A 24,659-nucleotide genomic window follows, 5' to 3' on the forward strand; every position below is an offset into this window, starting at 1 on the left:
AATGGCCTGGAACTCTACTAGGTATTTAGTGTTGCCACATGCCTTCAGATTTAGCGGAGACAACTTTTGCAAACACTGAAAATATTTTTGTACTCACTGCTTAGATGCTTAGATGGTTAAGTTAAGTTTGCTTTTTATGCGCACAACAATGGAAAAACAATACTGAAGATGGGAACATAAAAATGTCATATCTTAGCCAGTTGTAAAAAGTTTTTTATTTCATATTATATTTTAGTTTCATATAAAACCTTAGCAATTCTCGCCTAAAACTACACAATAAACTTAACGTAGCGCATTTAATTCTCAGTTTTATCCCCAAAAAACTTTATGTGTAATGCAAGCAATATTATATTATGAAAGACTCAAAGCAATATTTATTTGTTATTATATTTTCGGTTGGTTCCGATTCATTCAAACATTACTCCATATCATGCAAAAATAGTATCTCTTCATATTTTTCTGGGGGTTCACTTCTTTTTTTTTTTTAGCGATGTTTTCTATTTATAGATAAGAACTAAGTATTAAATTAGATTTTACAATTAGGAAAAAAAAAGATTTTGTTTGCAGAAAAAAACACAAGGAAAATCTCATCATTTTTTTGTTGGTTTTTGTTTGTTTGTCTTGTTATAATTGATGGAAAATCAAAAAATAAAAAAAATTAAAATAAAAGGATTGTCTTTTCTGCCAAGCGATTCGAGTTGTGATCATTGATTAATCCATGTTTATGATAGCTTTTGGCGTGGGCAGGGGATGGGAAGTGGGTTCATTCGGGAAGGGGTTCAAAGGTCAGGGCTTAATCACAGAACTACCAACGGGGCGTTGGGGGCGTGGCCCTGTCCTGGTCTCGAGTTTCAACTAAGTAGTATGATTTGTGCTAAATAAAAATAAAAATCCAAAACAGAATTCGGAATTTCGGGTTTCGGACAAAATGATGGGGACTATTAGTATAGGCAGGGTGGTTGATATATCGAACGGCATATCGGGGCATCATCTCATATACGTATGTATGTGGTCTACTTGGCACGATCGTGCTTGGAGGGCTCCACCTGCTTGGCAAACTCGCTCATCACGTCCTTGTAGATGACCGGGTCGAGATTGCGACCCAGCATATAGATGAGCCACCAGTCCCCAATGTCCAGTTTGCGGGACAGTGAGCGACAGATCTCCATCGGAATCATGCGATTGCGGGCGTTCAGGAGGCGGGGCCGGAATTTCGGCATAAAGATAATGCAGCCACTGCAACGAATAAATGCAAAATCAATTAGTATACAGAATTGAAAATAACGAAATTTAGAAGCTTCTAACACTTACCGGAACACTATCAGTCCGATGAGCAGGACGAGCAAAATCCAGAACCAGAACCAGATAAACACGTAGGTCTTCTCGTTCACAATGTTCAGCGGCAGGATGCAGAGGGAGTCGTGCTTTTGCAGCGAACCGGAGGGACCATACTTGTGGAAGGTGCACTTGGTCACCCGGGGGAACACATAGACCATGGGATCCACCCTTTGCTCCTGCGGCACATCCGAAAGCTTCATGATATTGGTGCCGTACGAGAGGAACTCGCCATCGAAGAAGCGATTCATCAGATACATCTGCACGATAATGTTGATGCAGCAGAGAACTTCGCAGGCCCAATACCGAATGGCGTACAGCTTGTGGCGCTAATATAGAATACATATAGAAACACGATCAGTCTGGGGATCGAAAGTGCTAGCTCCGGCTATCACCCACCTTCACGTGCTTGATCAGATAGTCCAGCAGGGCATCGCGTTTGGCCTCCTTCTCCTCGCGAGTGCAAATCGTGATGTTCAGACCCATCACAATCATGCGCATCAGGCCGCCCTCGAATTTATTCCACAGGAATTTGGGCGTGTAGCAGGCCATGGCCTAAAATGCATTAGGAAGTAGTATCAGAAAAATTGCTTATACCCATTTTTGCTTTAATTGAAGATACCAGTAAACCTGTTTTACTTTTTGAACCTTATCTACATGTATATTTCCTTTCTTTCAACTGGGATATAGCAATATCATACAGCAATATTTAAAGACAAACATTTTTATTGAAATCTGTCCAAGCAATTGACACGTTCCAGCTGATATTGCTGCTCTTGTAAATGCCACTGTTCATGTTGCTCAAACTATTTAGCAAGTCATTAATTATACTTGGTATTTCACAAGTTCGGAGCACATTTGTTGCGCTTTTCTCATTTGTTTATATCGCTTGAGCAATACATTGACCCATAGCCCATTCCAAACACAACCCCATCCCAAGTGCACGGAAAAAAAATGTGAATCCATCAAAGGTTTGTTTGAAAGCAGAACAAATGCCAAAGCAGATTTTCGAGTTGGCTGCCAATGGAAGTCGTTACCTGAAGCTATCCCGAACTGACCTACTACTTATTTTTTGCCTTAGTAAGACCCCTGCATTTCAAGCCGGATACAAACATTTTGATCAGTGCATATAGCACTCCCCTGTATCTCCATATATGTATATCCACACATGCCACGCACTCAATTGAACTTAATTGGAGCGATTGCCTCTGCGTCGAAAATTCGAGACCAGAAGCATACAATAGTGCACAGAAAAAAAAACAGAGGATTACTTCGAATCTATGCATACATCAAAAGATCTTAATCTTGCAAGATAAACGATAGGTGCCAATTTGTGGGTACTCACACCACAGAGATATGATAATTGTTCGTGCAATATATGTCATGTATGATATATATGATACAGAATCGTAGAAGTAAATGCGAAACTCACCTGGAAGAAAAGCACGAAGCACACCCACTGATAGTAGGTGTAGTACTTCTTGGCATCCTCATCGCCAAAGTCATTGGCCACACCGGGATGAGCCACCTCTCGACCAACCTGAAAAAGCGAAAATGCTCTATAAATATGTGATATAGGAGGATATAAAGTACCAACGTGTAGCTCGTAATCTACACCCAATCTGTCACCTCCATCAGATAGTCACATTAAAACACGCTAAACGGACACTTGCGTTCCCAGACTTGAGTTCTCCTCAGGGTTTCTCTGATTTAATCCGCCCACATACTCCAAAACATGCTCGGTTCACTTAGTTAGTGCGACTTGGCTGGTAATTTGATCGGCTAAACTGCCAAAAAAAAAAACAAAAAACAAAAAATATTTCCACGAAATCGTGGCTTAGGCAGTAATCGAACTGTTTCCTGCCGTGCATGAAATATGAGCCCATCCCCCCGAGGAGCTGTGCACAGCAAGAAAATGATCGGTGTTATTTCAAGGTTTCACTTCTCTACTTAATTCATTCCCTATTTTCTGGGGATATTACTTGAAGCGATTACTACCCCATCACAAGAGACTTGGGTAGTATCTGAATGAAAAGCCAAGCAACTTCAAGTCGTTTGAATTGAATTGATCTTTAATGCATTCGATTTTTCCCAGTGCTAGGGGGCATTGGAGTTGCAATCGTGGGGAATTCAATTTCGGTTTTTTGGTGTTCTTGATTTGGCTCTTTTTCCCCGACTACCACCGATTGTACAAACCGCAGCCCGCAGCAGAAGGAGGCAGCAACAGACAACGCCCAGTTTATAATTGCTTTATAGGCCGGGCATGAATTATGAGTGTTGTACTACACAATATCAGTACATATATATGAATACCTTGGATGAAGTCCAAAGGGTCGGACGTGTCTCGCGTACAGAAAACTTGACAGGCGATCAAAAAGGAGAATAAAACTAACAGAGAGACAAGCGATCGCAGTAGATGGGAAATCATTTTAAATTGTGCTGGATCTGTGCTTGAATGGAGCGGAAGTGCCACAAAGGCTCTAAGCGAACGGATGCAGTGGAAAAAAGGGCTAGAGAGTCACCCAAGAGCTGTCTAAAAGTATGCTAGGGTATATTTTCAGCTCACCTGTCTGCGAAAGGCGTCCGGCATGGTGAAGGTGCTGTGGATCCAGCAGAACGTGTTGACCACGTGCGGCGGAACGCCGTTGACGATGCAGCTGATCGGCTGGCCCACATACTGGGTGGCGGTGATGATCAGGCTGCAGGTGAGCAGGAGCACCGTGGTGAAGGAGTTGTGCAGCCGGAAGACGGCGTTGTCCGTCTGGATGTCCTGCCACTTGAGGTAGCTCTTCAGGCTACCCAGCAACTTATACATCTTGGCACAGTGTGGATCTCAGTGGGCAAGTCAGGATCTCTCGGTAGCTTCTCCGCTTCTCCTCCGGGCAGTGAACGAAAACGGTGTTACGCTAGACGCGACTTCAACTTTCTTTTGCCGGTTCTTGTCTTGTTTCGAATTCTCTTGGCCTTCAGCTTTCGATGCATATCAACTGTAAAGAAGTTATGGATAAGTGTGCAGTCATATACGTATAAGTTGTACCTTCATCCCATTGAATAAAATCGCATCGATCCCATTAGACTTAATTTAATTTCCTTGTAGGCGAACCTAGCAAATAGAACGCTGCTATCTTGCTATCTGTGAAGTACGTGTATCGCTGATTGGAAGACTGCAAGCTTCACCTAGCAATTGAAGTTCGCCGAAATGTGTACAATTTCGTGGTGAACTGTGAGCTTCTGATTGATAAATGCGCAGAGCGTGAGTATTTTGGCATAAATCAACATCAACTAATAGAATCTTGAGACGGTTTCAATTTCAATTAAAGATACATTTTGCAGCCACAACGTCGAGCAGCCAGCGATCCCTTGTCGGCTGGGAAAATTGATGCGCCATTTAAGTAACCAATTGCCATTTGCTCCACTTGCCTGTGTGGCCGCTGCCATCTGAGACGGATTTCTGTCCCGCCACCGCCAACGCCACCGCTCCCAGCTTTGGTTTCTCTTGGTTCCTCTCCGCCCGGAACGACACCCAACTGGGGGCAATGCACCTCCTCCGCCAGTGGCTCTGGCTCCTCTCGCGATCTTTGCGCAACGCATTTGACCCAAGCGCCACTGGAAGACCCCGTCTCAATTATGTTAAATCGTTTCGGTTTCTTTGTCATGCGTTGCTGGCGTTCTTGGGCAGGCTGCTCCATCACTACTATGCTACTATTGCTACATCATTAAAGTATTACTTGTAGTGCCCACACACACTCGTATATTCCATTCTAGTACAGCTCCCTTGCGTGTATTTCGCTAAATTCGTAGTTCCTTAGCATTTCTTCGCCACAAAAGGAACTCCATGTGGTGCTGGCTCCCCAAAGCCAAATGTGCTAAGCCATTTCGCACATATGTGCCTCCTTTCAGGCCCCAAAGCCCGCCCCTTCATCCGTTGCCCCCTCAACGCTTCGCTGACGTTGCCTTTTAGCTTTAAGTTGCAGCCACATAAACAATGGCCAACCTCCTCCCACCATCCACCTCCCGTTTCCACACTCGCACACACATGCAACTGCCACTTGTTGTTGATTTTCTTTGGTTTTCCTAGGCATTTTCATTGCCAAGGCCGTGGGGCCCATGGACTGCAAGTGTTGCCAGCCAGAGGTTGATAGTCGCGGATATTGTGGAATTTTCGCTGTGCAAATTGCAATTTGTTTCGGTTTCGAAAATGGGGGGAAATAGCGAAAACTGGGCGCTAGTTTTCTGTTTTAGGTGTCAGCTCTGCCAATTGTTTTGCGAAAAGGTCACCGCAACTACGCAACTACTGAGCTGATTTGAAATACCCTGAAATACCCATTAAAATGGGGAATGCTGGCTGTATCAGAGACCTACTTCTATGCCACTTAATATATGCTAACTTTTAAAAAAGGGAAAGCATGTAGCTAACAGATCTTTCCTTTTTCGTAACACGTTGTTTCGCTTTTCACATTTTTAGTGATCTCTTTACTTTGCAAATTGATTTAGTGATTGTCATTGTTAATTTTTCTAGTGCCGTACACTTTGTTGTCGGGTCTTTTGAAAGCTTTAACATGCTTAACCTTAACATGAATACAAACACGAGAACTGCAATGGCAATTGCATTTGGAATCTGTTTTTTTTCTATTCTATTCTTTTTGTTTTAATTTTTTGCGGGAGTCTGTCTCTTGAAGTTGTGACGTCAACTCAAATGCATTCGACTGTACAGCGAGTTGCTTCTGAGTTTTCGAGCGGAGTTGAATCATTTTCATTAGGGTTTGGTTGGTGTTTTACTGGGTTTTGTTGTTCGATGTTGGTTAGCAGCTGGTTTCCAGAGCGGAAGTTGCCCTTCGGGGTGTGCGTGTGTGAGAAATACTAGGGGTGGCATCAAAAACACATACTACTCACGCACATGTCTACATTGTTAACCTTATGATATTTCTAAATGCTAAAATAGGTAAAGTATAAAAAACAGCTAATTAATGCGTCGAAACACTTCAAAATGTCATATTACAAATGACATCATTACAATATGCAATCTTGTAGAAAGTGGCAAAAACTAAACTTCTACAGACATTAAACAACCTGTTTCATAAAACTCAATATTTGCTGTCCAATTAATATGGATTTAAGGGTAACCAGTTTTTCAGCTTTGCACGTACATTCGTACATGGAATTTGCTGATGGATGAATGCTCTTAGAAATATATCTAACAAATAGCTATCGGCTCACGCTGCCATCGCTAGCGATCTATTTACGCGGCAGCTGGTCCAGAACAAACCTTTTTGGTCATCCACTTCTGCCGCTAGTAACTTGCATGCAGCTCGGGTAGGATCGCATCGGATCGGTTTGGATGGGATGGGAGAGGATAGTATGGTATGGTATGGTATGGTTTCGGATCGTTAGAATGCAGAAACCGCAACGTGGCGTGCTCATAATAGGAATAGGTATACCAAGAATGGGAAAGAGCGAAGGTGGCTTAGGTATAGTAGTGCCCACTACGTGCTCCTCCCTCACTTGATTCCCTGATTGGAGACACATGCTTGCAAACAATGAGTCGCCACTGTTCTGCGTCACTTAAATTGACCATTTCCGTTTGGAGGGGGCAAGAATTTGTTGGTGGGGGGAGGGGACGACGTCGGTAGGGAGCATCTTTTGGATGGAAGCGATGCCATAGATGTCGCCGAACCCGTCAGACGGCGAACTTCTAAAGTGGGCTTCTAATGTCGGGAAGATACATGGGAAATTATAGGGAAACGTAAGAAGCGTGGGGATACAGGTGAGGGGAAGATGGCAGAGGGGAACGCTAAAAAGAGAAACCTCAAAAGAGGAAATGAAAGGTATGGGATAAAAGAAAAGATTCATGGGATTTAAGAAAAACTTGAGTTGAAGTGATAAAACATTGTAAGCGCAATCGTAAATCATGACATATAAAAAGCATATTTGAAATATCATAACAAACTCTGCCGAACTTCCAGTTGAGCAAAATGAAATTTGCAAACAAATTTGCTATCTTTGTATCATAGCAAGATGAATTATAGCTTACTATAACTTACTATAACTGGCGTAGTTTCCTCAAAACAATGTCTACGACTGTTCGCCCATCTATCTTCCCGTAGAGTAGTTTCAGTTTTAAGTAAAGCCATCATTAAGAATGCCGATGATACACTTTATATGCCTCCTAATATTACGAAAAACATCATTATAGTTTTGGTTTTACAGTTCTGGTAGAGCTGACAACATCACCAAGAAACCTGAATGAAAGCGCTCTGTAGAGCCCCAAAATGTCCTTGATATCACCTGGCTTTCGACGACTGTCGATCAATACCAATTGACTCAAATGGGCTTTAATCAAAATGATGCCCCGAGGCTGACTCGTTTAATCTCGGGGGATCGTCTTATAGTTATACAACTAATCCCCACGTCTCTATCTCTGTCCTTGTCGCCCAGCTGGCTTGCTCGTTCTTCAGAAGTCATCGGTGTTATTCGAAAGCTCGGCTCGAAAGCTTCTTGTCTCGATTTGGCAGCTTTCGTTGAGAAGATGAAGAATGCATTTCCCCGTTTTTTCCCATCGTTTGTTTTTGGATATTTTTGATTACGTTTTTATGATAGACTTACGCAGAATTCCGTTGTCTTGTCAGGCTCTTCTTCTGGCTTTTTGTTTTGCTGCTCTTCTTATATATTTTTTTGATTTTTTGTCACAGCATGGCGCGCGTGTGTGTGTTTGTTTTGGGACTGCTTCCTCTTCTTCGATTTTTTTTGTTTTATTTTTTTGAATCAGCTGCCAGGTGGCCGTAGAATTTGCATGAAACAGGTTCTCGAATGCAGCCAACAGTGCCTCAAACAATATATTTTTGAAATATGATTGTCAAAAGAAAAACCGCGCACACACACTCACTGCAAAAAATACCAACGCAATATTGATATTTTACAACAAAAAAAATGTGTACTTTAGTTTGTGCTAACAATCCGGTCGTATTCCGTGTGTCGTGTAAAGGGGCTTTCCTTGATTTTCGCTGTGTTTCGAATTTTTCTTGTAATTTTCCTGTGTTTTCGAGCGCCGCGTAGACGCTCGCAATGGCTTTTGTAGCACGCTGTCGCCGTCGCCGTCGACTGCCGCTTGGTTTTCAAATTTCACAGCAAAACTCAAAACCCATTCCATTCTCATTCCATTTCCCATTCCGCGACATTCCGCTCTCCGTTTCCAAGCCGTTCTCTCTCGCTACGCTCGCAGCGAAACAGCTGGCGAGAGAGTTTCGGTTTTTAATTCACTCTTTTTTCAACTCTCTCTCTCTCTCTCTCTGTCTTGCGCTCTCCCGCTCTCCACATTTGTTTATTTAAACGAATTAAGCCTTAAATTAAACTGATCGCTAGCAATGAACTAAAATTGGAGCAGCAATTGCCCAGGAGATATACTTTTTCCAGCTCCCCTCGATAAATCTTTGGGCCCCCGTACGTATTTTTCTGATTGCTCGGCTTCTATTCCTGCTTGGCTAACTCCAATTTCGTTTTTGTTCACTTATTTTTGGTTTTCTTTTGTTTTGGCTTACGGAAAGGTACGGAAAAACTCTGCACTGCGAGAATTTAAAAAATTATAGATGCATTCTTCCTAATTCATCTCATTTTGAATACAAATTATAGTTATACAAAGCATTTGAGAATCAAAGAGAAATCTTCGTAAACATTCCAAAACGTCGAAGATTATAACCCATAAGTAATCATTAAACAATTATTACTGATTGATGGATAGACATTCACATTCAATATTTCATCCATTTAGTAATGATTTCGCAGGCACAATATAAGCCGGTTTCCCTTTATTGTCAATAATGTTAGGGGCACTGTATGAAACATGTGAAAATACTGCCTCAACATACAATGTGGTCTATTTTACTCATATTCGCCGATCTCCCCTTTTTATTGTTTTGTATAATCCTGAACACAGTCTGCATTTTCCCTGTCTCAGCATGGGTTTCTCGGGACGCCGTCAGATGGATCCCGATAAGAACGTGTTTCGCATCAAATACCGAGTGATATAGGATCCGATTGTTCTCTAAATCATTCGGCGTGTGCGCACACTTTTGGTCTGTCAGTCAGTTAGTCAATGAGTCAGTTAGTCAATTGGCCAAACCTACCATTACGCCCCTCAATATATGGCCCGATCTCAAGTTACAGTTATGTCTATATGCGATATACATGCATATGCGGCTGTGTGTGGTGGGGAGTGCTTTTGGCATTGCAACCGCATTTCGGCCTGGATTCCCCCGCCCTTTTAATGGTTTTGTCTTACGTTCCGGCCCTAAAGAAATCGGTCGTGTTCCCATCTCCCCGATTCCCATCTCCATGGTATCATGCGGCGAGTTCGTGTTGCTTTTAATTTTAAATTAAGGTTTTTTTCGGGCTCGCTCGTCTTGACATGGCCTTTTTATGGGGCCACAATAAACTGCGCACTTTCGGGCATACAAAAACGAATTCAAACCTTAAAACCCCTTCTCCTAAAAAAAGAAAAAAACTGTAGAGGTTGGAAAAAATGTTAAGTGCGCTGTCATTGCCGCGGACATGAGAAGCGAGTAAATTGAACTCGAATTGAAGTTTGGAGTTTTGGGTCTACATAAGCATGCGATATTTGTAACACGACTGCATAACCACAACATAAATATCCGACAAAAACAGTTGTCCGCTCAAGAGAGATATTCGTGTAGAGAGATGTCACATAACTTAACCATTTATATTTAAATGTCTTGATTACTTTCATATTTACCTTAAAATCGTCTCGCACATGTGCAATTAAATGCCAGCAAACAGATATATTCTCTTTACACATACTGTACCCACACGAAACGCCGAAAACATGCGGACAAACATATCATTGGTGGTACCTTTCACTTGGCCAAGTGTCACGTCTGTCGCAATCGGTCCATTAACCACACACTCCCCGTCTCTCCCTCTCCCGGCCATGAGCCGCAAAAGTACTCGAACCAGGTATCGGTGGTATCGATATCGGGGACTCATGTACTACATACGTGAGCAGGAGCACGAACGCGGAATTGTATTTATACTCGTATTTATCTCAGTGTGTTTGTGCTTCTTGGTAAGAAGCGCTCCTCTCAGAGAGATTCGTTCACTCAAACGTGCAAATCTCATTTGTTGCAGCAGCTGCTCCTGTTTTTGCAACTTCCCTTTTGGTCTGTTTCCTTAAAAGGGGATGGGAAAGAGAGAGAGAAAGAAAAGAGAGAAAATGGGGTTGATAAGAGGGGGCTTGCAGCTTCCTTTTATGTCTGGCTTTTAATACACAGAGAGAAACATGAATAAAGGTCGTAAAAGTGAAATATATGTATGGCCATTTCCAAATTACATATTTGTACTTAGAATATTCATCTTTGTTTTCATAGATGTATATCTACTTTTTATAAAAACAGTTCTTTTACTAGAATTATATAAGTATGTACTTATTTTGCTATTGTGTATGCAATATGTTCGTGTGCATTATCGAGTAAGTAAAAAACAATTTGCTGAACGCTCGACGATCAAAAGGAATCGTATGGAAAATACCAGAATCCATGGAACATCCCAAGGGCTCTATATATAGAGTGAGACCGCGCATATGTTTTCAAGTAAGCGAAGATCGTCAATGTCCGTGGTACTGGAATTCGTCAGGCAGCCTGGAGAACCAATCATTTGGAGGTGCTAAAAATAGAGCTCCTTTCGGTGGAAAATTAGCACGGAGAACAACGCCTTCAAAGACAGCCATAAACAGCCTTTCTAGGAAGTACGTAGTCAAGAAAACTATACCCAAGCTTTGTGAACATAACTCGGAGATTGTTTTAGTTAGTTTAAGATCCTGCTCTTCTTAATTTCACAACAACCGAATACACTTCTTCACATTTCTTTTATTGAGGTTTCGACCTCTTTTCTTTTTTGTATTTCATATATTGCATTCAATACGATCATTTAATGATCAATTTGACAAACATGAAAAGAGCATTGACTTGTTTTTAAGTGACCTTCCATCGCATCCAAAAATCTCAAGAAAAAGCTATGAAAATGATCAAAAACGATCTAGGGAAACATTCAAGTGTCTAAGCGATCTTCCAGACTATTCATCTAGCACTTGACTTTTCCCCCGCCTCCGTCAATGCCCAATGAAGATCATGTTCGGAGACTCGACTAGGGAGTACTTATAATGAGGTGAAAACATGTGTACAAGTGCGGATCGGAATGACTCAAAATCGAATGGTCGGTTATTTTGTGAAATTGCTTCGCTTCTGGCAACATTCCAATCTTGGCTTCTTCGATGAAGTTATGGGTGTAGCTATACATATATCAGTCCAATACGAGAAAACCCGCTTGGCTTTCAATTACCAAGTCTTGGTTGGTGGTACTGGTATACTTGATCGGTTGACAATGCTCCCCGCGCTCTCTTTATTCCCGAAGATTCTCGAGTCAAAGAATCAGGGGAAGAAACGCAGAAAAAAGTTGAATGCCCTCGTTTTGGTTTGGAGTTGCCCACTCCACGAAAAAGAAACAAGTATGCAAAGGAAGTCAGGGGACTCGAAGCTTGAAACACCCTAGAATGTTTAATAAGAAAATTAGGCTTCAGCATACACATTCTTGGTGGTACAATCCCGAGGGATTATTTTAATGTTTGAGTAACTATAAGTACAACAATCTATAATCGTTGTTTTAAAACTGCGAGCTGGATACAAAAAACACAGTATTCGTTTGGGTAAGAGTATGGCAGAACCACCTAAGAAAGCATACCAAAAATGCCAACACAAACCATCAACTTGGGAGACAGAGCAGAGGTACAAAGGCAAAGTATCTTTGTATCTGTAGCTGAGCACTGGGGCTCTGTGTGAGCCCGTTTGTTTGTTTTTTATGCTCTACGCGTCACGTACTAAGTGCCTTTTACCTGTTGCTCACTGCACAACAAGTTTCAGGTGGGGTCAATGCCGATAACCGATGGGCCCGGCGATAGCGATTGCCGATTAGCGATTGCCAGGGCGCCAGAAAAGGATATATGATGTATATACGTAGATATCTAGCCCTAGAGGCTCTAGCCCTGTTACCTGGCAACCGGTTTGGCCGACCACAAGCAATCGAGGTGAGAGAGCGGAGTCAGCGTCAGTGATGGCAAAGGTATTTTAATGAGGTTTAAAAGAGACAAAACTGGAAGCCATGCGCTTATTATATTAACTCATATCTGAATAGGTTCTTTCCTTATCACCTGTTTTGTGAAAATCCCAATAATATACTTAGAATTACCTGGCGCCCACCTGTAGAGTCCAGACCTTTGAGATTAATGAGCCTTACATTATTTCAGAGCCTAACATATTTGGAATTCGAAAATAAAGTCATAACAAAAATAGTCTCAAATATCTGACAAATAAATAACGATTATCTAACACACAATTTTTGAATTGGCTATACATTGACCTCTAGAAATAACAAAATCTGGTTGAATTGAAATTTGTAAGTTTTGATAAACTGATAGTATTTTATAGTTAAGCTTGGTTTTTTGGGTCAGCCCTACGTCTAAAAATAATCCAAAATTGATTGGCTGACCTATGCTGACCTCTGAAACTGGCTAGATCTTGGTAAAGCTAAACTTGGCTTGAAAATAGCCGAAAATATTTCGCCGCTCAAGCCTCCTCTCTCGCTCTCACTCGCTCTTTTTTTTTGGCCAGCGAAACGAACGGGAACGGAGTCGCAGCGGCGTTTCAGTTCCAGTATAGACTTGGCATTTGCTGACGACGTTGACTGTTTGATTTGCCTAGAGTTGAGAATCTCAAAACGTACTGCTGTGACGTAATCATGTGGCCGCCCAACCACGCCCACTTTGGCTGGCCTTTAAGCCTGGCTCTTGTCATTCTCCTGATGAGCCTGCAAATGGTAACGGTGTCGGGGATCGAGTGCTATGTATGCGACACGAGCGATACGGAGCATCCGTTCCAGTGCGGAGAGTGGTTCGAGCGATACGACATACCGGACATCCAGCCCCAAAATTGTTCCAGTGTCCATGGCGCCCAGTTCTGTGTGAAGCACGTGGGCCGATTTGAGGGTGGAATCGGGGCGAAGAGGTTCTGCAGCTCGAAGGACATGGGCAACTATTGTGACTATGTGCGCAACAAGGGTGATCGCATGGACTATCGCAGCTGCATTTACACTTGTGATACGGACGGTTGCAATGCCGCTGGAAGGCTGGAATTGGAATGGGGCGTGGCAGCGGCACTCACTCTCACTTGGCTCTTGCGGCACTGACAGCATCGGGCGCATGGAGAGAGCTTACGAATGAGCTGCATCACTACTTTACATTTTTTTTCGTTAATTATAAGTTGTAACAAAGTAACTGACAGACACACACACAACAGACACCCTAGTATAGGTAAAAACGAAAACAAAAAACCAAAACCAAAAACACATAAACAAAAACCGAGAAAATAACCCATATTTTGTTTGTCTATTTGTCTGAAAACGGATCGACAACTGAGCGGGGAATGGTTGGCAGTGGAACAGCAGGTAAATCAAATACCGATTAAATTCGCTCTCTCGATTTCTCTTTGAGCCACGCTTGCGCAATTTGAGAGAGTGAACTTAAATGGTTTTCATTTTATAGAAAGAACCCATGCTTACCCCACAAAAAGGCTTAATTTAATCAAATTTGAAAAACAATTAAAAAAGTTTCTCTTAATATTATATATATTTTAATTGCTGGGCATACTAATCAAAGTATTCGGAAGCCATTTAAAAGAAACCCCCACGAAGAATCCCCGTAAAATTTTAATTGGTTACACGCCTAAAATGGTACTCCCCCCGGTGCTCTTCTACCAGGCCCACAAAGAACACCTTGAGTAGTTCGACCGGTGACACAGTTTGGCTTAAGCAGAATTCCCAGGGCGATGCGCAGATCGCTTTTTTGAAAGCCGACGACGAATGGAGGTCTGGTGACCTCCGATCGATCGGCGAACGCAATCAATCGGAATTGGATTTGACATTCCTCCATTTGGCAATTGAACGAGATCATTTAAGCCAGCTCAATTTGCGGCTGATTGATTAAGCTCAAAGAGAGCGCAACCTGAGGCAGAAAAAACCTATACCACCGCTTAAAGACGGACGGACAGCTCAACGGACAGACGGACAGTTGCGTAATTGCTTAAATTGAAAGCGCCTTGAGGCGCTATCATTGGGCATGCGACACTAATTTGAGCTGGCCACCCCGATCTCGGTGACAGCCACGCCCTTAAAGAGGCCGAAAATAGGTATAATAGATGAGGTGCGCAAGGAAATGTGTGAAAAATCTGCGTCAATGATCACTTTACTCGTAGTAGTAGTCTTATTATTAAAACTAGTCAGAAGAATGAAGAATCACAAAATCTTACTTTAAATAGTTTTTCATTTAAAAGAGAGGGAGTCTATTGCCTGAATCCATCGCACTTAATCGCATCGTGTCGATTCTTTATCAGCATTTCAACTGTCACATTTGGCCTGTCCCTATCACTTGTTTGCCCCTCTCATTACGTCGATGCCGTCTTTATTTAAAGATTTAAAAAAAATCACCCTGAAATTGTAATTTTTTCTATTTTTCCCTCTACATAGATAGGAAAGATTGTTGATTGAGAGGTGTTATGGTGTTAAAGGGGATAGAATAACGTGAGTGACATTAAAAGCGTATTCAAAGTGATGGTTTACTTAAGTCATCAACCTGGAACTTAAGTTTTTCTTGTTTTGGCAGTAAGTCTTAAAAAAAAGTGTTATCTTTCGATTACGATTGCGCCAATGTAAAATGTGTTTTATGTATGTAATACCGAAACTTTTTTCCTCTTGAAAAATTATTTTTAAAGCAATTTAAGGGGATTTCTTTGGGGTGTGATTTGAAATGATATTGATAAAGATCTTAAATGGCTCTGCATACCAGATGTACAAGGTCATTGCCAAGACCAAAAGCCGAAATGCGTGGTAAACGAAGCAGACACATTTGGAAAATTCTCGTAAATTCCCAACAATTTCGAAACGTGTGCCACATGCTGCACCCAAAACGCGGAAGGGAAGGAGGAAGGAGAAATGCCAGAGGAACAGACAGAAAAGAAGGGACGAAGAATGAGAGAATAATGTGGATAATGTGGAACAACCCCCGAAACAAAAATAATCTGGTCAACCCTGAAATTTTAAACTGCTTCCTGGTAAATCCGCTCTCGCCAGGCTGCTGCGTCATTATCCTTTTGGGGGTGGATCTCTCCCACCCAAACAGAGAGAGCCGAGCGAGAGAGCGCAGCGTGAAGAGAGTCTGAGAGAGCGAGGTCCTTTGTTCCTACTTTCTGGTTCCTAGTTTCTCTTCCTGTTCCTGTTCCTGATTCCCAACAAAGGAAGTTCGACTCAGATTCCGCACTCAAAATCGCAACTCAACTCGAACTGACCTACGCTTGAAGTTTTTTGCGTCATTCGCGGAAGCCAAAGGATTCCAAAAGATGACGACACAAAGGACACAAAGGGCGGAAGTTTTCCTTTTGCGGAAAGCGAATTTTCCAACGACAAAGGTCGTTCACTTGTGAACTTCATTTTCGGGGGTGGATTCCTTCAGTCAAACAGTATTTCGCTTTGGGGTTTTGCGTATTCTATAAAGGACTTTGACTTTTGTTCGTATGTCATAAGGATAAATAGCACGATTCAAAGCGTATTATGAAATTCGAACAGCTAATGAGGCGCGGCTTAACATCTCTAAATTGCCAATAAATCGCTAGAAATTGTGGCTTGTCTGATATAATTAGTCAGTCGGCCCTACGATGTTTGTAGCATCCCTCCCCCAAAAATGGGACCCCTTTCCTCTGCGGCTTATGGCGGTGTCTGCTAATCCGCACAAATTAAATGCAATTGAAATAAATTTGCATGCCAAGAGATTGGCAAATAAATGTATGCAACAAGTGTCCCAATTGCATATAATTTATTGGCAACAAATTCCAGGCAAGCCAATGGACACAATAAAGCATCCAAAGGAGGGTCAGAAATTCGCAGGCAGCTGCAAAAGTTCAAACGTGTTAATTGTCGCATCAATTTGGGTAATTGAAGGTATTCGCCGGGTAGTCTAGACTGCAATACAAATTGGATAGAATTAGGTGTGTAAATGCCATCTCACATTCAAAATCCCATCTCTCATGCGCCCAAGTCTAACATAACATAACTTGTAACTTCCAGAATGAAGATTGAGATTGTTTATCGCCACATGCCACATTTCATCCCATTTCGATGCACACCTTTTCAATTGTATCCGAATAAACTGATCTCCAAGTCTTTCGAGTAAGTCACAAGAAAATGAATACTTGACAGCCCCAAACGAGAAACAGGCATGACCAAAACTTCATTTCGATCTCATAAATGTTAACGGTCATTCACCAGGACGGGGGGTTTAAACAACAATGGCAACAGCAACAATCGCTGGAAAATGAAAACAAAGCCCAAAATGGGGCAGATATATATTGGTGATCAAGTCGAATGGTTGAATGTACTGATTCCGAGGGTGAGAATCAACCGTTTCTACAGCAACCAAATACTCGATTTGGTGCTAAAGATACGTGGTAAATATGAAATATGTGTATGTCAAACAGTTCCCCACAAGCAAACGACTCCAAAAAGTCTAGAGCATTGACAGAGCGAGCTTAGCACATTATTTATTATTTGCTATATCGAGAGTTGGCTTTTTCTGCTTTGTTGGGGCTTTTACGACAGCCAGCCAAACGAAAGAAATCACTTGATATGCAGGCGGCGATCGGACCGAAAAGAACACAGCCAAAGAAAATAAAACAGAACAATCCCAAATCGAGTTTGTCTCACATAAAAAACTAGAATCAAAGTGGCGATCCCATGCAAAAAAAACCTGATCGCGTCGAAGACCCCTTTTCTTCTGCCGGCAAATATATTATATAGTATCTACCCTCGAAGTGCTTTGAAAGTTGAACTTTTGTCAGGCGGCGCTATTCGTGCGATCCAAGCCGGTTGGCATTGACCGCAAACTATCAAAGCGAAATCTTGTCAGCTAATCAATGGGGACTCTGACTCTGACTCGGACTCGAACTCGGACTCAGACTCAGATTTGGTTTTGGATTCCCATTCGAATGGCGGCTACCGCTTTTGGTGGCACACAGGTGTCATAACTAGCTTGCCATTACACCTCGCCGCGAAGTGGCGCAAGATTGGGGCTCCGATTTGGCAACGCTTGCCAAAAGTAAGTGCAAAAACTTCTCGTACTAATTGATTGCTAAAGACAAGTCAAATGGAAACCGCTCCAAAAATGGACTTGCATATGACAGAGGGGCATGTGTAAATGTCTCAATGCGGTGCGTAGGCTGAAAGCTCTGACTATTATCTTAGGATCTCCATTGGGGACCAGTGAAATTTCCCAAACAACAAAACCCATAGCAAATCTAATAAACTTCAAGTAGCAATAACTCACCTCGTGGGCCTGGGCACTGTTGGAAAACCGCCAGCAGCTCGGGATCCCCTCATGCACGTCTATTGAACCTTCCCAGTTAGAGGGCACCAACTGTGACCCATCCACGCCAGCCAGATGGATCTACTGGGTTCGGCCCGGCAGCTCAGAAACAAACACTTTCGAAACCACAACGGATCACTCGAACTGGGTCACCCAACCGCATTCGCCGCTCGACACAAACTGTCGGCCACGGCCACGCCCACGCCCACGCCCCTCCAAAGGTGTCTGGTCGGCTTTGGTTTTGTTGTGCTTTTTAGCCGCTTTTTTTCCAAAATACCACACACAAAATAACTGTTTTTCTGTCGGCCATTTTGAGAGGTTTGCTTTATGTGTGCCCCGAAAAAACCTGTTGTTTCAAGCTGAAAGCCGAGTCTCTTAGTAATAAATATATTTAAAATGAAATGGGCATATATAAAATTAAAAAAAAACAGATGCAAACAAGACAAAGCTGCAGTAATTAATTGCCTAGCTTTAATTGAAATGCATAAATTATACAGGTAGCTTGGCCATATCCGAAGTCGTTGGCCCTTGGGCTCCAGTGGGCGGCGCTGTACCGCCAGCAGAGGGCGTGGCATTGTGTCGGAGGTGCAGGAGGGGCGAGTCCACCGTATCCAGACTACTGATGTCCGGGTAACGGTTCTTAGCGGGCATGGGCGGTGCCTCTCGATAGGCATTGATGTCGTTGTCGTTATCGGGATTGGGGAACTCACTGGCCAGGTGATAGATGACCTTCTTGAACAGGAACTCCGAGAGGTTAGTGCGCAGGAAGAAGAGGAACATCCAGTTGGAGAAGTTGCACTTGGCAATCACCGCTGATATCTCTTTTTCGTCCAGTTGGCCAGGCTTCGCCCAATAGAGAGACCAGCGGGTAAAGGTGACACTGATTAAAGTGGGTTAGAAGGGTTACGACATCATCTAAACATATGTATATCCACTTACTTTCTGTAGAAGCACAGGGTGAAAACTCTCCAAAGCAGTCCCAGAACTGTGACAATCAAAAGGAAGGCGTACCAGAACCACAGAATCGTGTAGATCTTCTCGTTCATGATGTTCAGCGCCATCACACAGAGGGCATCGTGCACCTGAATGGAGCCAGAGTCACCAAATTTGTGGAACTTGCACTTGGTAACCTTCGGGAATACTAGGTCCAGCACACTCAGCTCGTCGGACCACCGATTCTTTAGGGCATGCGGTCCCAGGGTGAGGAATTGACCGCCCAAAAATCGGTTCGTCCATGTGATCTGCAGCAGAAGATTCACCAGGTTGAGCAACTCCGCGAGCACCAAGTGGGCGCCCCACGATTGATTCAACCGCATCCTGTCGATCATTGTGCGACGAATGTCCTTCACCCGCTCCTCCGCCTCCGCCATCGAGGGAATGTTCAGCTTGCCGATGCGCAGACTGTCGTTCTTCAGGTACCTCGTTAGACCCACCATCCGAAGGCCAAAGACCAGGGCCTTGATCCGGCCGCCCTCCCAGTTCTTCCACAGGGCGTGGGGAATGTAGAAGCAGAGCGCCTGGAAGAACAGGATGAAGGGCACCCACTGGTAGTATGCATGCCGCTTGATCGTGTCCTTTTCGGGATCAAACGCCCCTATTCCGGGTGGCTCACTTCCCGGCTTGTACGCTGTGTGGTTCTGGTCACGTACCTATTTGGGGTGCAAGGTATGTCAATAAGTTGTCGAATATGATCTAGTATCTTCTGCAAGCCGGATGCTTGAAGGAAATCTGTCCAGCCAGTTGATCATGCTAACAATGGATATGCGGCAACTGTTATCGTAGCAACACAACGATTACCCTTGTTTTAGTTTTTGCCAAAGATTAAATAGATAACAGTTGCTCTCAACAGATACATTCCCTGGTGTCCTCCACTAGCTGTCCCTTGGTGACCCCGCCAACTTACCACGGTGAAGGTGGGCGTGAAGAAGCAGAAGGTGTTGATGACCGGAGACACCACGCCGTCGGACAGGCACTGGATGTGCTCCCCGATGTACTGGCGCGACGTGATCAGAAGGGTGGCGACCAGGAGTATTACAAAGGTCCATCGATAGTGCAGCTTAAACACTATGTTATCGATGATCACTCGCGTGAGATCGAACTTGAGGTACTGCCTCACCGAACTGAAGGTGTTCAGCATTGTAACGCCTTCGTTATCTTCGGTTTTGGGTTAGGTTCTGGCCCCGATGCGATCCGATCCGATCCCACTTCTTCAACTTCGTTCGCTTTCTTACGATGATTACGATAATTATAGTTGGGTGGCGGGGCGAATACAAACGGGCTGGCTTCTGGAGTCGGATGGATTTGTGCGCTCCGCTTGCCGCGGCTAGCTCCTCGTAACTGCAAGGCTCGAGACTCTGCACCTGGTCTCCGGGTCTCAGAACCTTCGGTCTCCGGGCGCCGTTCTCCGTTCTCCGTTCCCCGTTCTCCGATCTTTATCACCATTCTGCGTTCTGCGTTCGTCGGAGAGGGCTTTCAGGCGCCTTATCGACCGCTCAGTTTTGGCCAGGAGAGCCCTCCGGGCCCGATAAGATAACTTCGTCGGGCAGACGCGCACGGAAATGCCGAATCAGCAATTGAATTGAGTTTACTTCACAGTTGTCCAAGAAAAGAGTAAGGGAAATATGAGAACTTACTAGAGCGCCCTACACTGGGCAGGATTTGCGTTTAGGTCTTAGCTCGCTGGAAGCGCACACTCTGTGGCAGTTAGGTTTCACTTTCAGAAGTTAGCAATTTAATTCTTCCAGTGCACAAGCTCTCGGTCATTTTTCAATTTTCGCCCCAACTCGAGAGCTTCGGCATGTCTTCGGCTCGTGGCTCCATAAGAACCGAATTGGTTGAACCCCTAAGGTTCGCTAGGGTTCTCACAAGAGCGAAAGTGGCAGAGAGGGCGAGAGAAATGTAGATAACTAAAAGCCATCTTCTCAGGGCCTACCTCATCGATAAGCTGGCCTAATCTCCACCTGGCGGGTGGGTGAGTGGTGAGTAACTTCCGTCCAATCTAAATTAAAGATCCAAGAGCACAGGGACAACAATCCTAAGAAATATGATTCAGTGGGGGAAAATATACAATATGACTCAAGAGATTCAGGATATCAGCGCAGTAGTTACACTTCCAGATACATGATGAATAGCCCTTAGTGATGCAAATTATGGCGTCGATTAGTTCTAAGAATAAACATAGACTGCATTGAAATCACTCCGCCGTAATCTGGAACTCGCCGGATCTTAGAGCGTGCCGCTATCGTCCCAATAGTGATTCAAGCTGACTGTTCTGATGGATAGGCGGAAATATTTGCGTCTGGGCTTTGGGGGGTGGGTTGATTGGACGAGGTTCGGTATCTTATTGACCCAGATCAGTGCTAGACGGGGCGCTATGTATATAGACTCCTCTTCCGATGGATTATGGCGCGGCTGTTTGCTTTTTGGCGATATCTGTGCAAGGTTCCACGCACAGCAATCAGGTGGATATTCACCCTGCACCATTATATTTCATTCTGCGGCCCCCGACAATCTTATCTTCCAGTCAATCCCAGAAAAGACAGAAAAGACGACTAGTTATTTATTTCTTAGTCACTGACTGGCTTGTTTTCATTTACTTTTTGGCCAGGGAATGCCATGCCACAGATCCGCACTATCAGCTCACAAGTATCTATATCTGTTGCTTATCTAAATAGCTCGCCTAGGCATTTGTATTCGGTGCTTATTACTTAAGCGCTTAAGTGGCCGCTCCAAAACATTGCCGGATAAGATAGACAAAGGCTCCCTTACGGACATACTACACATAACACGTAGAAGTCGTGCGTAACCAGAGACCAGTTGACTATATTAGTAATTGCAACATTTTTAGCCGGTTGACTGCTCGAATAGTTGCTTGGGATTCCCTTCTTCTTTTGCCATTTGGCTGGCGAAAGTTCATTGATTCATATTCGAATATCAGTCGCATTGCTTATTGGCATAGCCCAGATTTTGATACAACTGATAGGACTGATACACGTTCTTTTGCCTTCTGCCTTTTGCATTTTGCCATTTTGCATTGAAATTTAAATAAAGCAAACCGCAATGAAATCGAAATTCGAACCATTCAAGCAAGGCGCTCCACACGTATTACCCTCGGCCGCAGATTCAATTACCAGCCATAAGCAATACCAGTGTACATATCTGTTCATATGTGCAATGCCGACATCGATATATTGATATATTCGCATTCGTTGCAACAAAATTCTGCTGAAAAGTGAAAGTGTTTTCGGCGCAAATTCGGTTGCGCAATGCAAATGAAATCGTTGATGGATGGATGGGCGGCGGTCTAATAAAGTGATATTCCATACGGCGAATGATGCAATTTTAGGTATCGCTCGCTCCTATATTCCTTTATTTATTTGCAAAGTATAAACACTTTGAATATATTGCCAAAACCAGTTAGTATCTAAGCCGACCCCGCTGATCTCTTAATCGTAAAATAGCCGAGCTTAAAAAGTTGTTTTCCTCCAATCATGAAAATATGTATTTTTGGGTCAAGTCTTTCCAAACCCAAATCTTAGTAATTACTGTCTGACAAGTGTTTTGAAATCTACAGAAGTTTCTGCGTTTCTTTAATTAACCCGATTGCAATGCGATATATGCAAATGCTGTCTGTCTACGATAATTATTATTCCGAACACATCGGGCTTAGTGCACGTGATTTAGAAGACTTGTTCGTTGAACATTAGCGTCGCCCCAGGCGAAATCTGTGACCTTTTGGTTATCACACCTAAGATGTACGCGTACTAAAGATCCAATCTCCAAAAGTAGGCACAGGCCAGACAATTTGATCGTGAACAAGCCGAATAATAAATAGAGAGATGTACAAAAGTATCTGCTCTTCACCAGATTGTTTTACGTGACGCAGACGATTTTCGTGGAAGTTTCTGATATGTTGATGTTCGATTTCGCATGAAGACGATGACTAAGGCGAAACAATTAGGCGTGTGCCTCAGCCTGAATGCACAGAAAACAATCGGCGATATTGGTGATTGTTTAAAAAATGTAGACTCCCTGAACTATAGGAAGAACAGAAAGATATACAAGCATTTAATGGCATAAGATCCAATATTGTTTCCGGTGTTGCAGAAATATGAAAGTTGTGAGAAAGAAACATAAGCCGTAAACAATCTGCGATCAACAAACATTTTCTAAATATTTATTTCCCAAGGCGTCTTATCGTGTTCCAAGATTTCATTTTGGTCAAAACTTGTGAAATTTGAGATATGTATATTTGAGATACATACATATGTCGGGGGGAATGGCAATCGATCCGAAGTGATCCTATCTGATTTATTGGACTCGGCGTGGTTCTCTGCGGTTTTCTGCGGCTATTTATAACCCATACAGTAGTCGCCTCATTTAGGGATGTACATACACGTATGTGTACAGTATATGTACATATCTACATTTGTATATAAAGGTATACTGACATATGGGCTTAATGAATTTATAACCGCTTCTCAGGTTGCTATTCAGACAGTAGCTAATCTTTACTGATTGAGAGGTGCCATTGGTGCAATTTTTACGAGTTTTTTGCTAACATAATTTATATCCCTCCTGGGGCTGTATTTTGAGATTTCCACTCACATAAACGATCAACTTGGGAGGTGATTTCCATGAATGAGTTACGTTGTCGGTCTTAATATCTCTATTTCTTTAAAATTACTTCGTTCGCTGTCCAAGTACAGCAGTCTTATTTGATATGGGAACGCAATTTAGCATCGAACCGTGAAGTCTGCCAAGTGGGACCTTCAGACATCCCCAATGTCCGACCATATCACCCAGATCTACGAATCTGGTGTTATAACACCCACGGCAAGCAGTTCGGTTCCCATGGCAAATGCTCTATCTCTTATCGGGCTACTGGAACTAGCCGCGTATTGCCACATCTAGACCGCTTTAATTATTTTGTACAATCGGGTACACGCACTTGAGAGCAGTATAAGGTGGTTACATAGGTTCGCTGTTATGTATTGCTTTATATACCTATTTATTTTTATTTACATACATATAGACCGACCAGATAAGCCGGCGTTGTTTCGGGATTGAAACGTATAATTTACAATTGAGATAGTTTCGAGGGACTCGAGAGCTATAGCTATAGCTCCGAATTGACGGAAGGAGAACAGGTCGAAGAAGAATGTCGAACCCGAAGAATGGACACAAAAAAGAAGTCGGAGAGGGAGAGCGCTTTAAAGAAGAAGAGCGGTGTAACAGGTAGTCGCGTTTTCGTTTCGTTTCCATTTCTAGGGTTCTCTGTTCTCTCCACCAAAAAGGGCATGAAAAATACAGCAAAAATATTCTTCGACTATACCTGCAACGCAGGTAAATTCGTGTACGCTGGTAATTTTGAAAATCAGCAGGTATACAAGGAAGTCTGCAGGTAGAAGGTAGAGATGCAGTGAAAGCAGAGAGTTCCAGTGTGTTTTCCCGCATCGCCACATCTCCATCTCCTTTGTGTTCTCTCTTTCACTCACCGCTTTGTGCCTGGCTTTGCTTGTTCTTTTGTCGGTGGTGCAGCAGCTCCCATGTCGAAAATGAAATCCACTCCAGTATCCAGATGTACACAAGCAACAACACAACGGGTTCCAAGAACTTGTCGCCTCCACACACAAATACTAACGCAAATGCAGCTCCAATATGGCAGAGTCCGAGTAAAAAGTGCCCCAACGGGGGGTTAAATGCATCGCCAGACTCGAGAGCGTCGGCGTTGCCAGATGACATTAATATTAAATCATAAATCTCGGCGATGCTGCTGAAAACAAAACAGGCTTAACACCAGAAGGTATGCAATAAGTATGTTCGAAATCGAAAATATTTCAAATTAGCATATTCG

General features: G+C 43.2%; 3 protein-coding genes across 4 annotated transcripts; 1 reads left to right on the forward strand and 2 right to left on the reverse strand.

Moving 5' to 3' along the window:
• Nucleotides 1-346: 346 nt before the first annotated feature.
• Nucleotides 347-10,466, reverse strand: LOC6551556 (innexin inx1). 2 transcript variants are annotated; one of them, XM_026981889.1, is made up of 6 exons: nt 10,082-10,466; nt 3,902-4,322; nt 2,768-2,875; nt 1,735-1,890; nt 1,312-1,664; nt 347-1,236 (listed from the first exon to the last, which is right to left on the reverse strand). In XM_026981889.1, the coding sequence occupies exons 2-6, from the start codon at nt 4,148-4,150 to the stop codon at nt 1,014-1,016; spliced, it is 1,089 nt and encodes a 362-aa protein (XP_026837690.1). In that variant the 5' UTR covers nt 4,151-4,322; nt 10,082-10,466; the 3' UTR covers nt 347-1,013. The 2 variants fall into 2 exon arrangements, with proteins under 2 accessions (XP_026837690.1, XP_001978504.1); XM_001978468.3 differs by lacking the exon at nt 10,082-10,466 and adding an exon at nt 7,939-8,485.
• A 2,549-nt stretch (nt 10,467-13,015) lies between these two features.
• LOC6551557 lies at nt 13,016-13,696 on the forward strand. Its single transcript, XM_001978469.3, has one exon. It carries the CDS (start codon nt 13,135-13,137, stop codon nt 13,579-13,581), a length of 447 nt encoding a protein of 148 aa, XP_001978505.1. The 5' UTR covers nt 13,016-13,134; the 3' UTR covers nt 13,582-13,696.
• A 4,479-nt stretch (nt 13,697-18,175) lies between these two features.
• LOC6551473 (innexin inx7) lies at nt 18,176-24,553 on the reverse strand. The gene is made up of 4 exons (XM_001978470.3): nt 24,301-24,553; nt 19,707-20,390; nt 18,743-19,452; nt 18,176-18,683 (listed from the first exon to the last, which is right to left on the reverse strand). Exons 2-4 carry the CDS (start codon nt 19,938-19,940, stop codon nt 18,293-18,295), a joined length of 1,335 nt encoding a protein of 444 aa, XP_001978506.1. The 5' UTR covers nt 19,941-20,390; nt 24,301-24,553; the 3' UTR covers nt 18,176-18,292.
• Between the last annotated feature and the right edge of the window lie 106 nt (nt 24,554-24,659).

The sequence above is a fragment of the Drosophila erecta genome, unplaced genomic scaffold (assembly GCF_003286155.1).
Source record: "Drosophila erecta strain 14021-0224.00,06,07 unplaced genomic scaffold, DereRS2 tig00000126-arrow-pilon, whole genome shotgun sequence".
Classification (NCBI taxonomy): domain Eukaryota; kingdom Metazoa; phylum Arthropoda; class Insecta; order Diptera; family Drosophilidae; genus Drosophila; species Drosophila erecta.

Coding starts and splice junctions, on each gene's coding strand:
- LOC6551556 (XM_026981889.1), bottom strand. CDS start 4,150: ATGTATAAGTTGCTGGGTAGCCTGAAGAGCTACCTCAAGTGGCAGGAC. Junction 1,665..1,734: donor ATCTGATCAAGCACGTGAAG/GTGGGTGATAGC, acceptor ATTCTATATTAG/CGCCACAAGCTGTACGCCAT. Junction 1,237..1,311: donor ATCGGACTGATAGTGTTCCG/GTAAGTGTTAGA, acceptor TATTCGTTGCAG/TGGCTGCATTATCTTTATGC.
- LOC6551557 (XM_001978469.3), top strand. CDS start 13,135: ATGTGGCCGCCCAACCACGCCCACTTTGGCTGGCCTTTAAGCCTGGCT.
- LOC6551473 (XM_001978470.3), bottom strand. CDS start 19,940: ATGCTGAACACCTTCAGTTCGGTGAGGCAGTACCTCAAGTTCGATCTC. Junction 19,453..19,706: donor TCACGCCCACCTTCACCGTG/GTAAGTTGGCGG, acceptor CACCCCAAATAG/GTACGTGACCAGAACCACAC. Junction 18,684..18,742: donor ACCCTGTGCTTCTACAGAAA/GTAAGTGGATAT, acceptor CACTTTAATCAG/TGTCACCTTTACCCGCTGGT.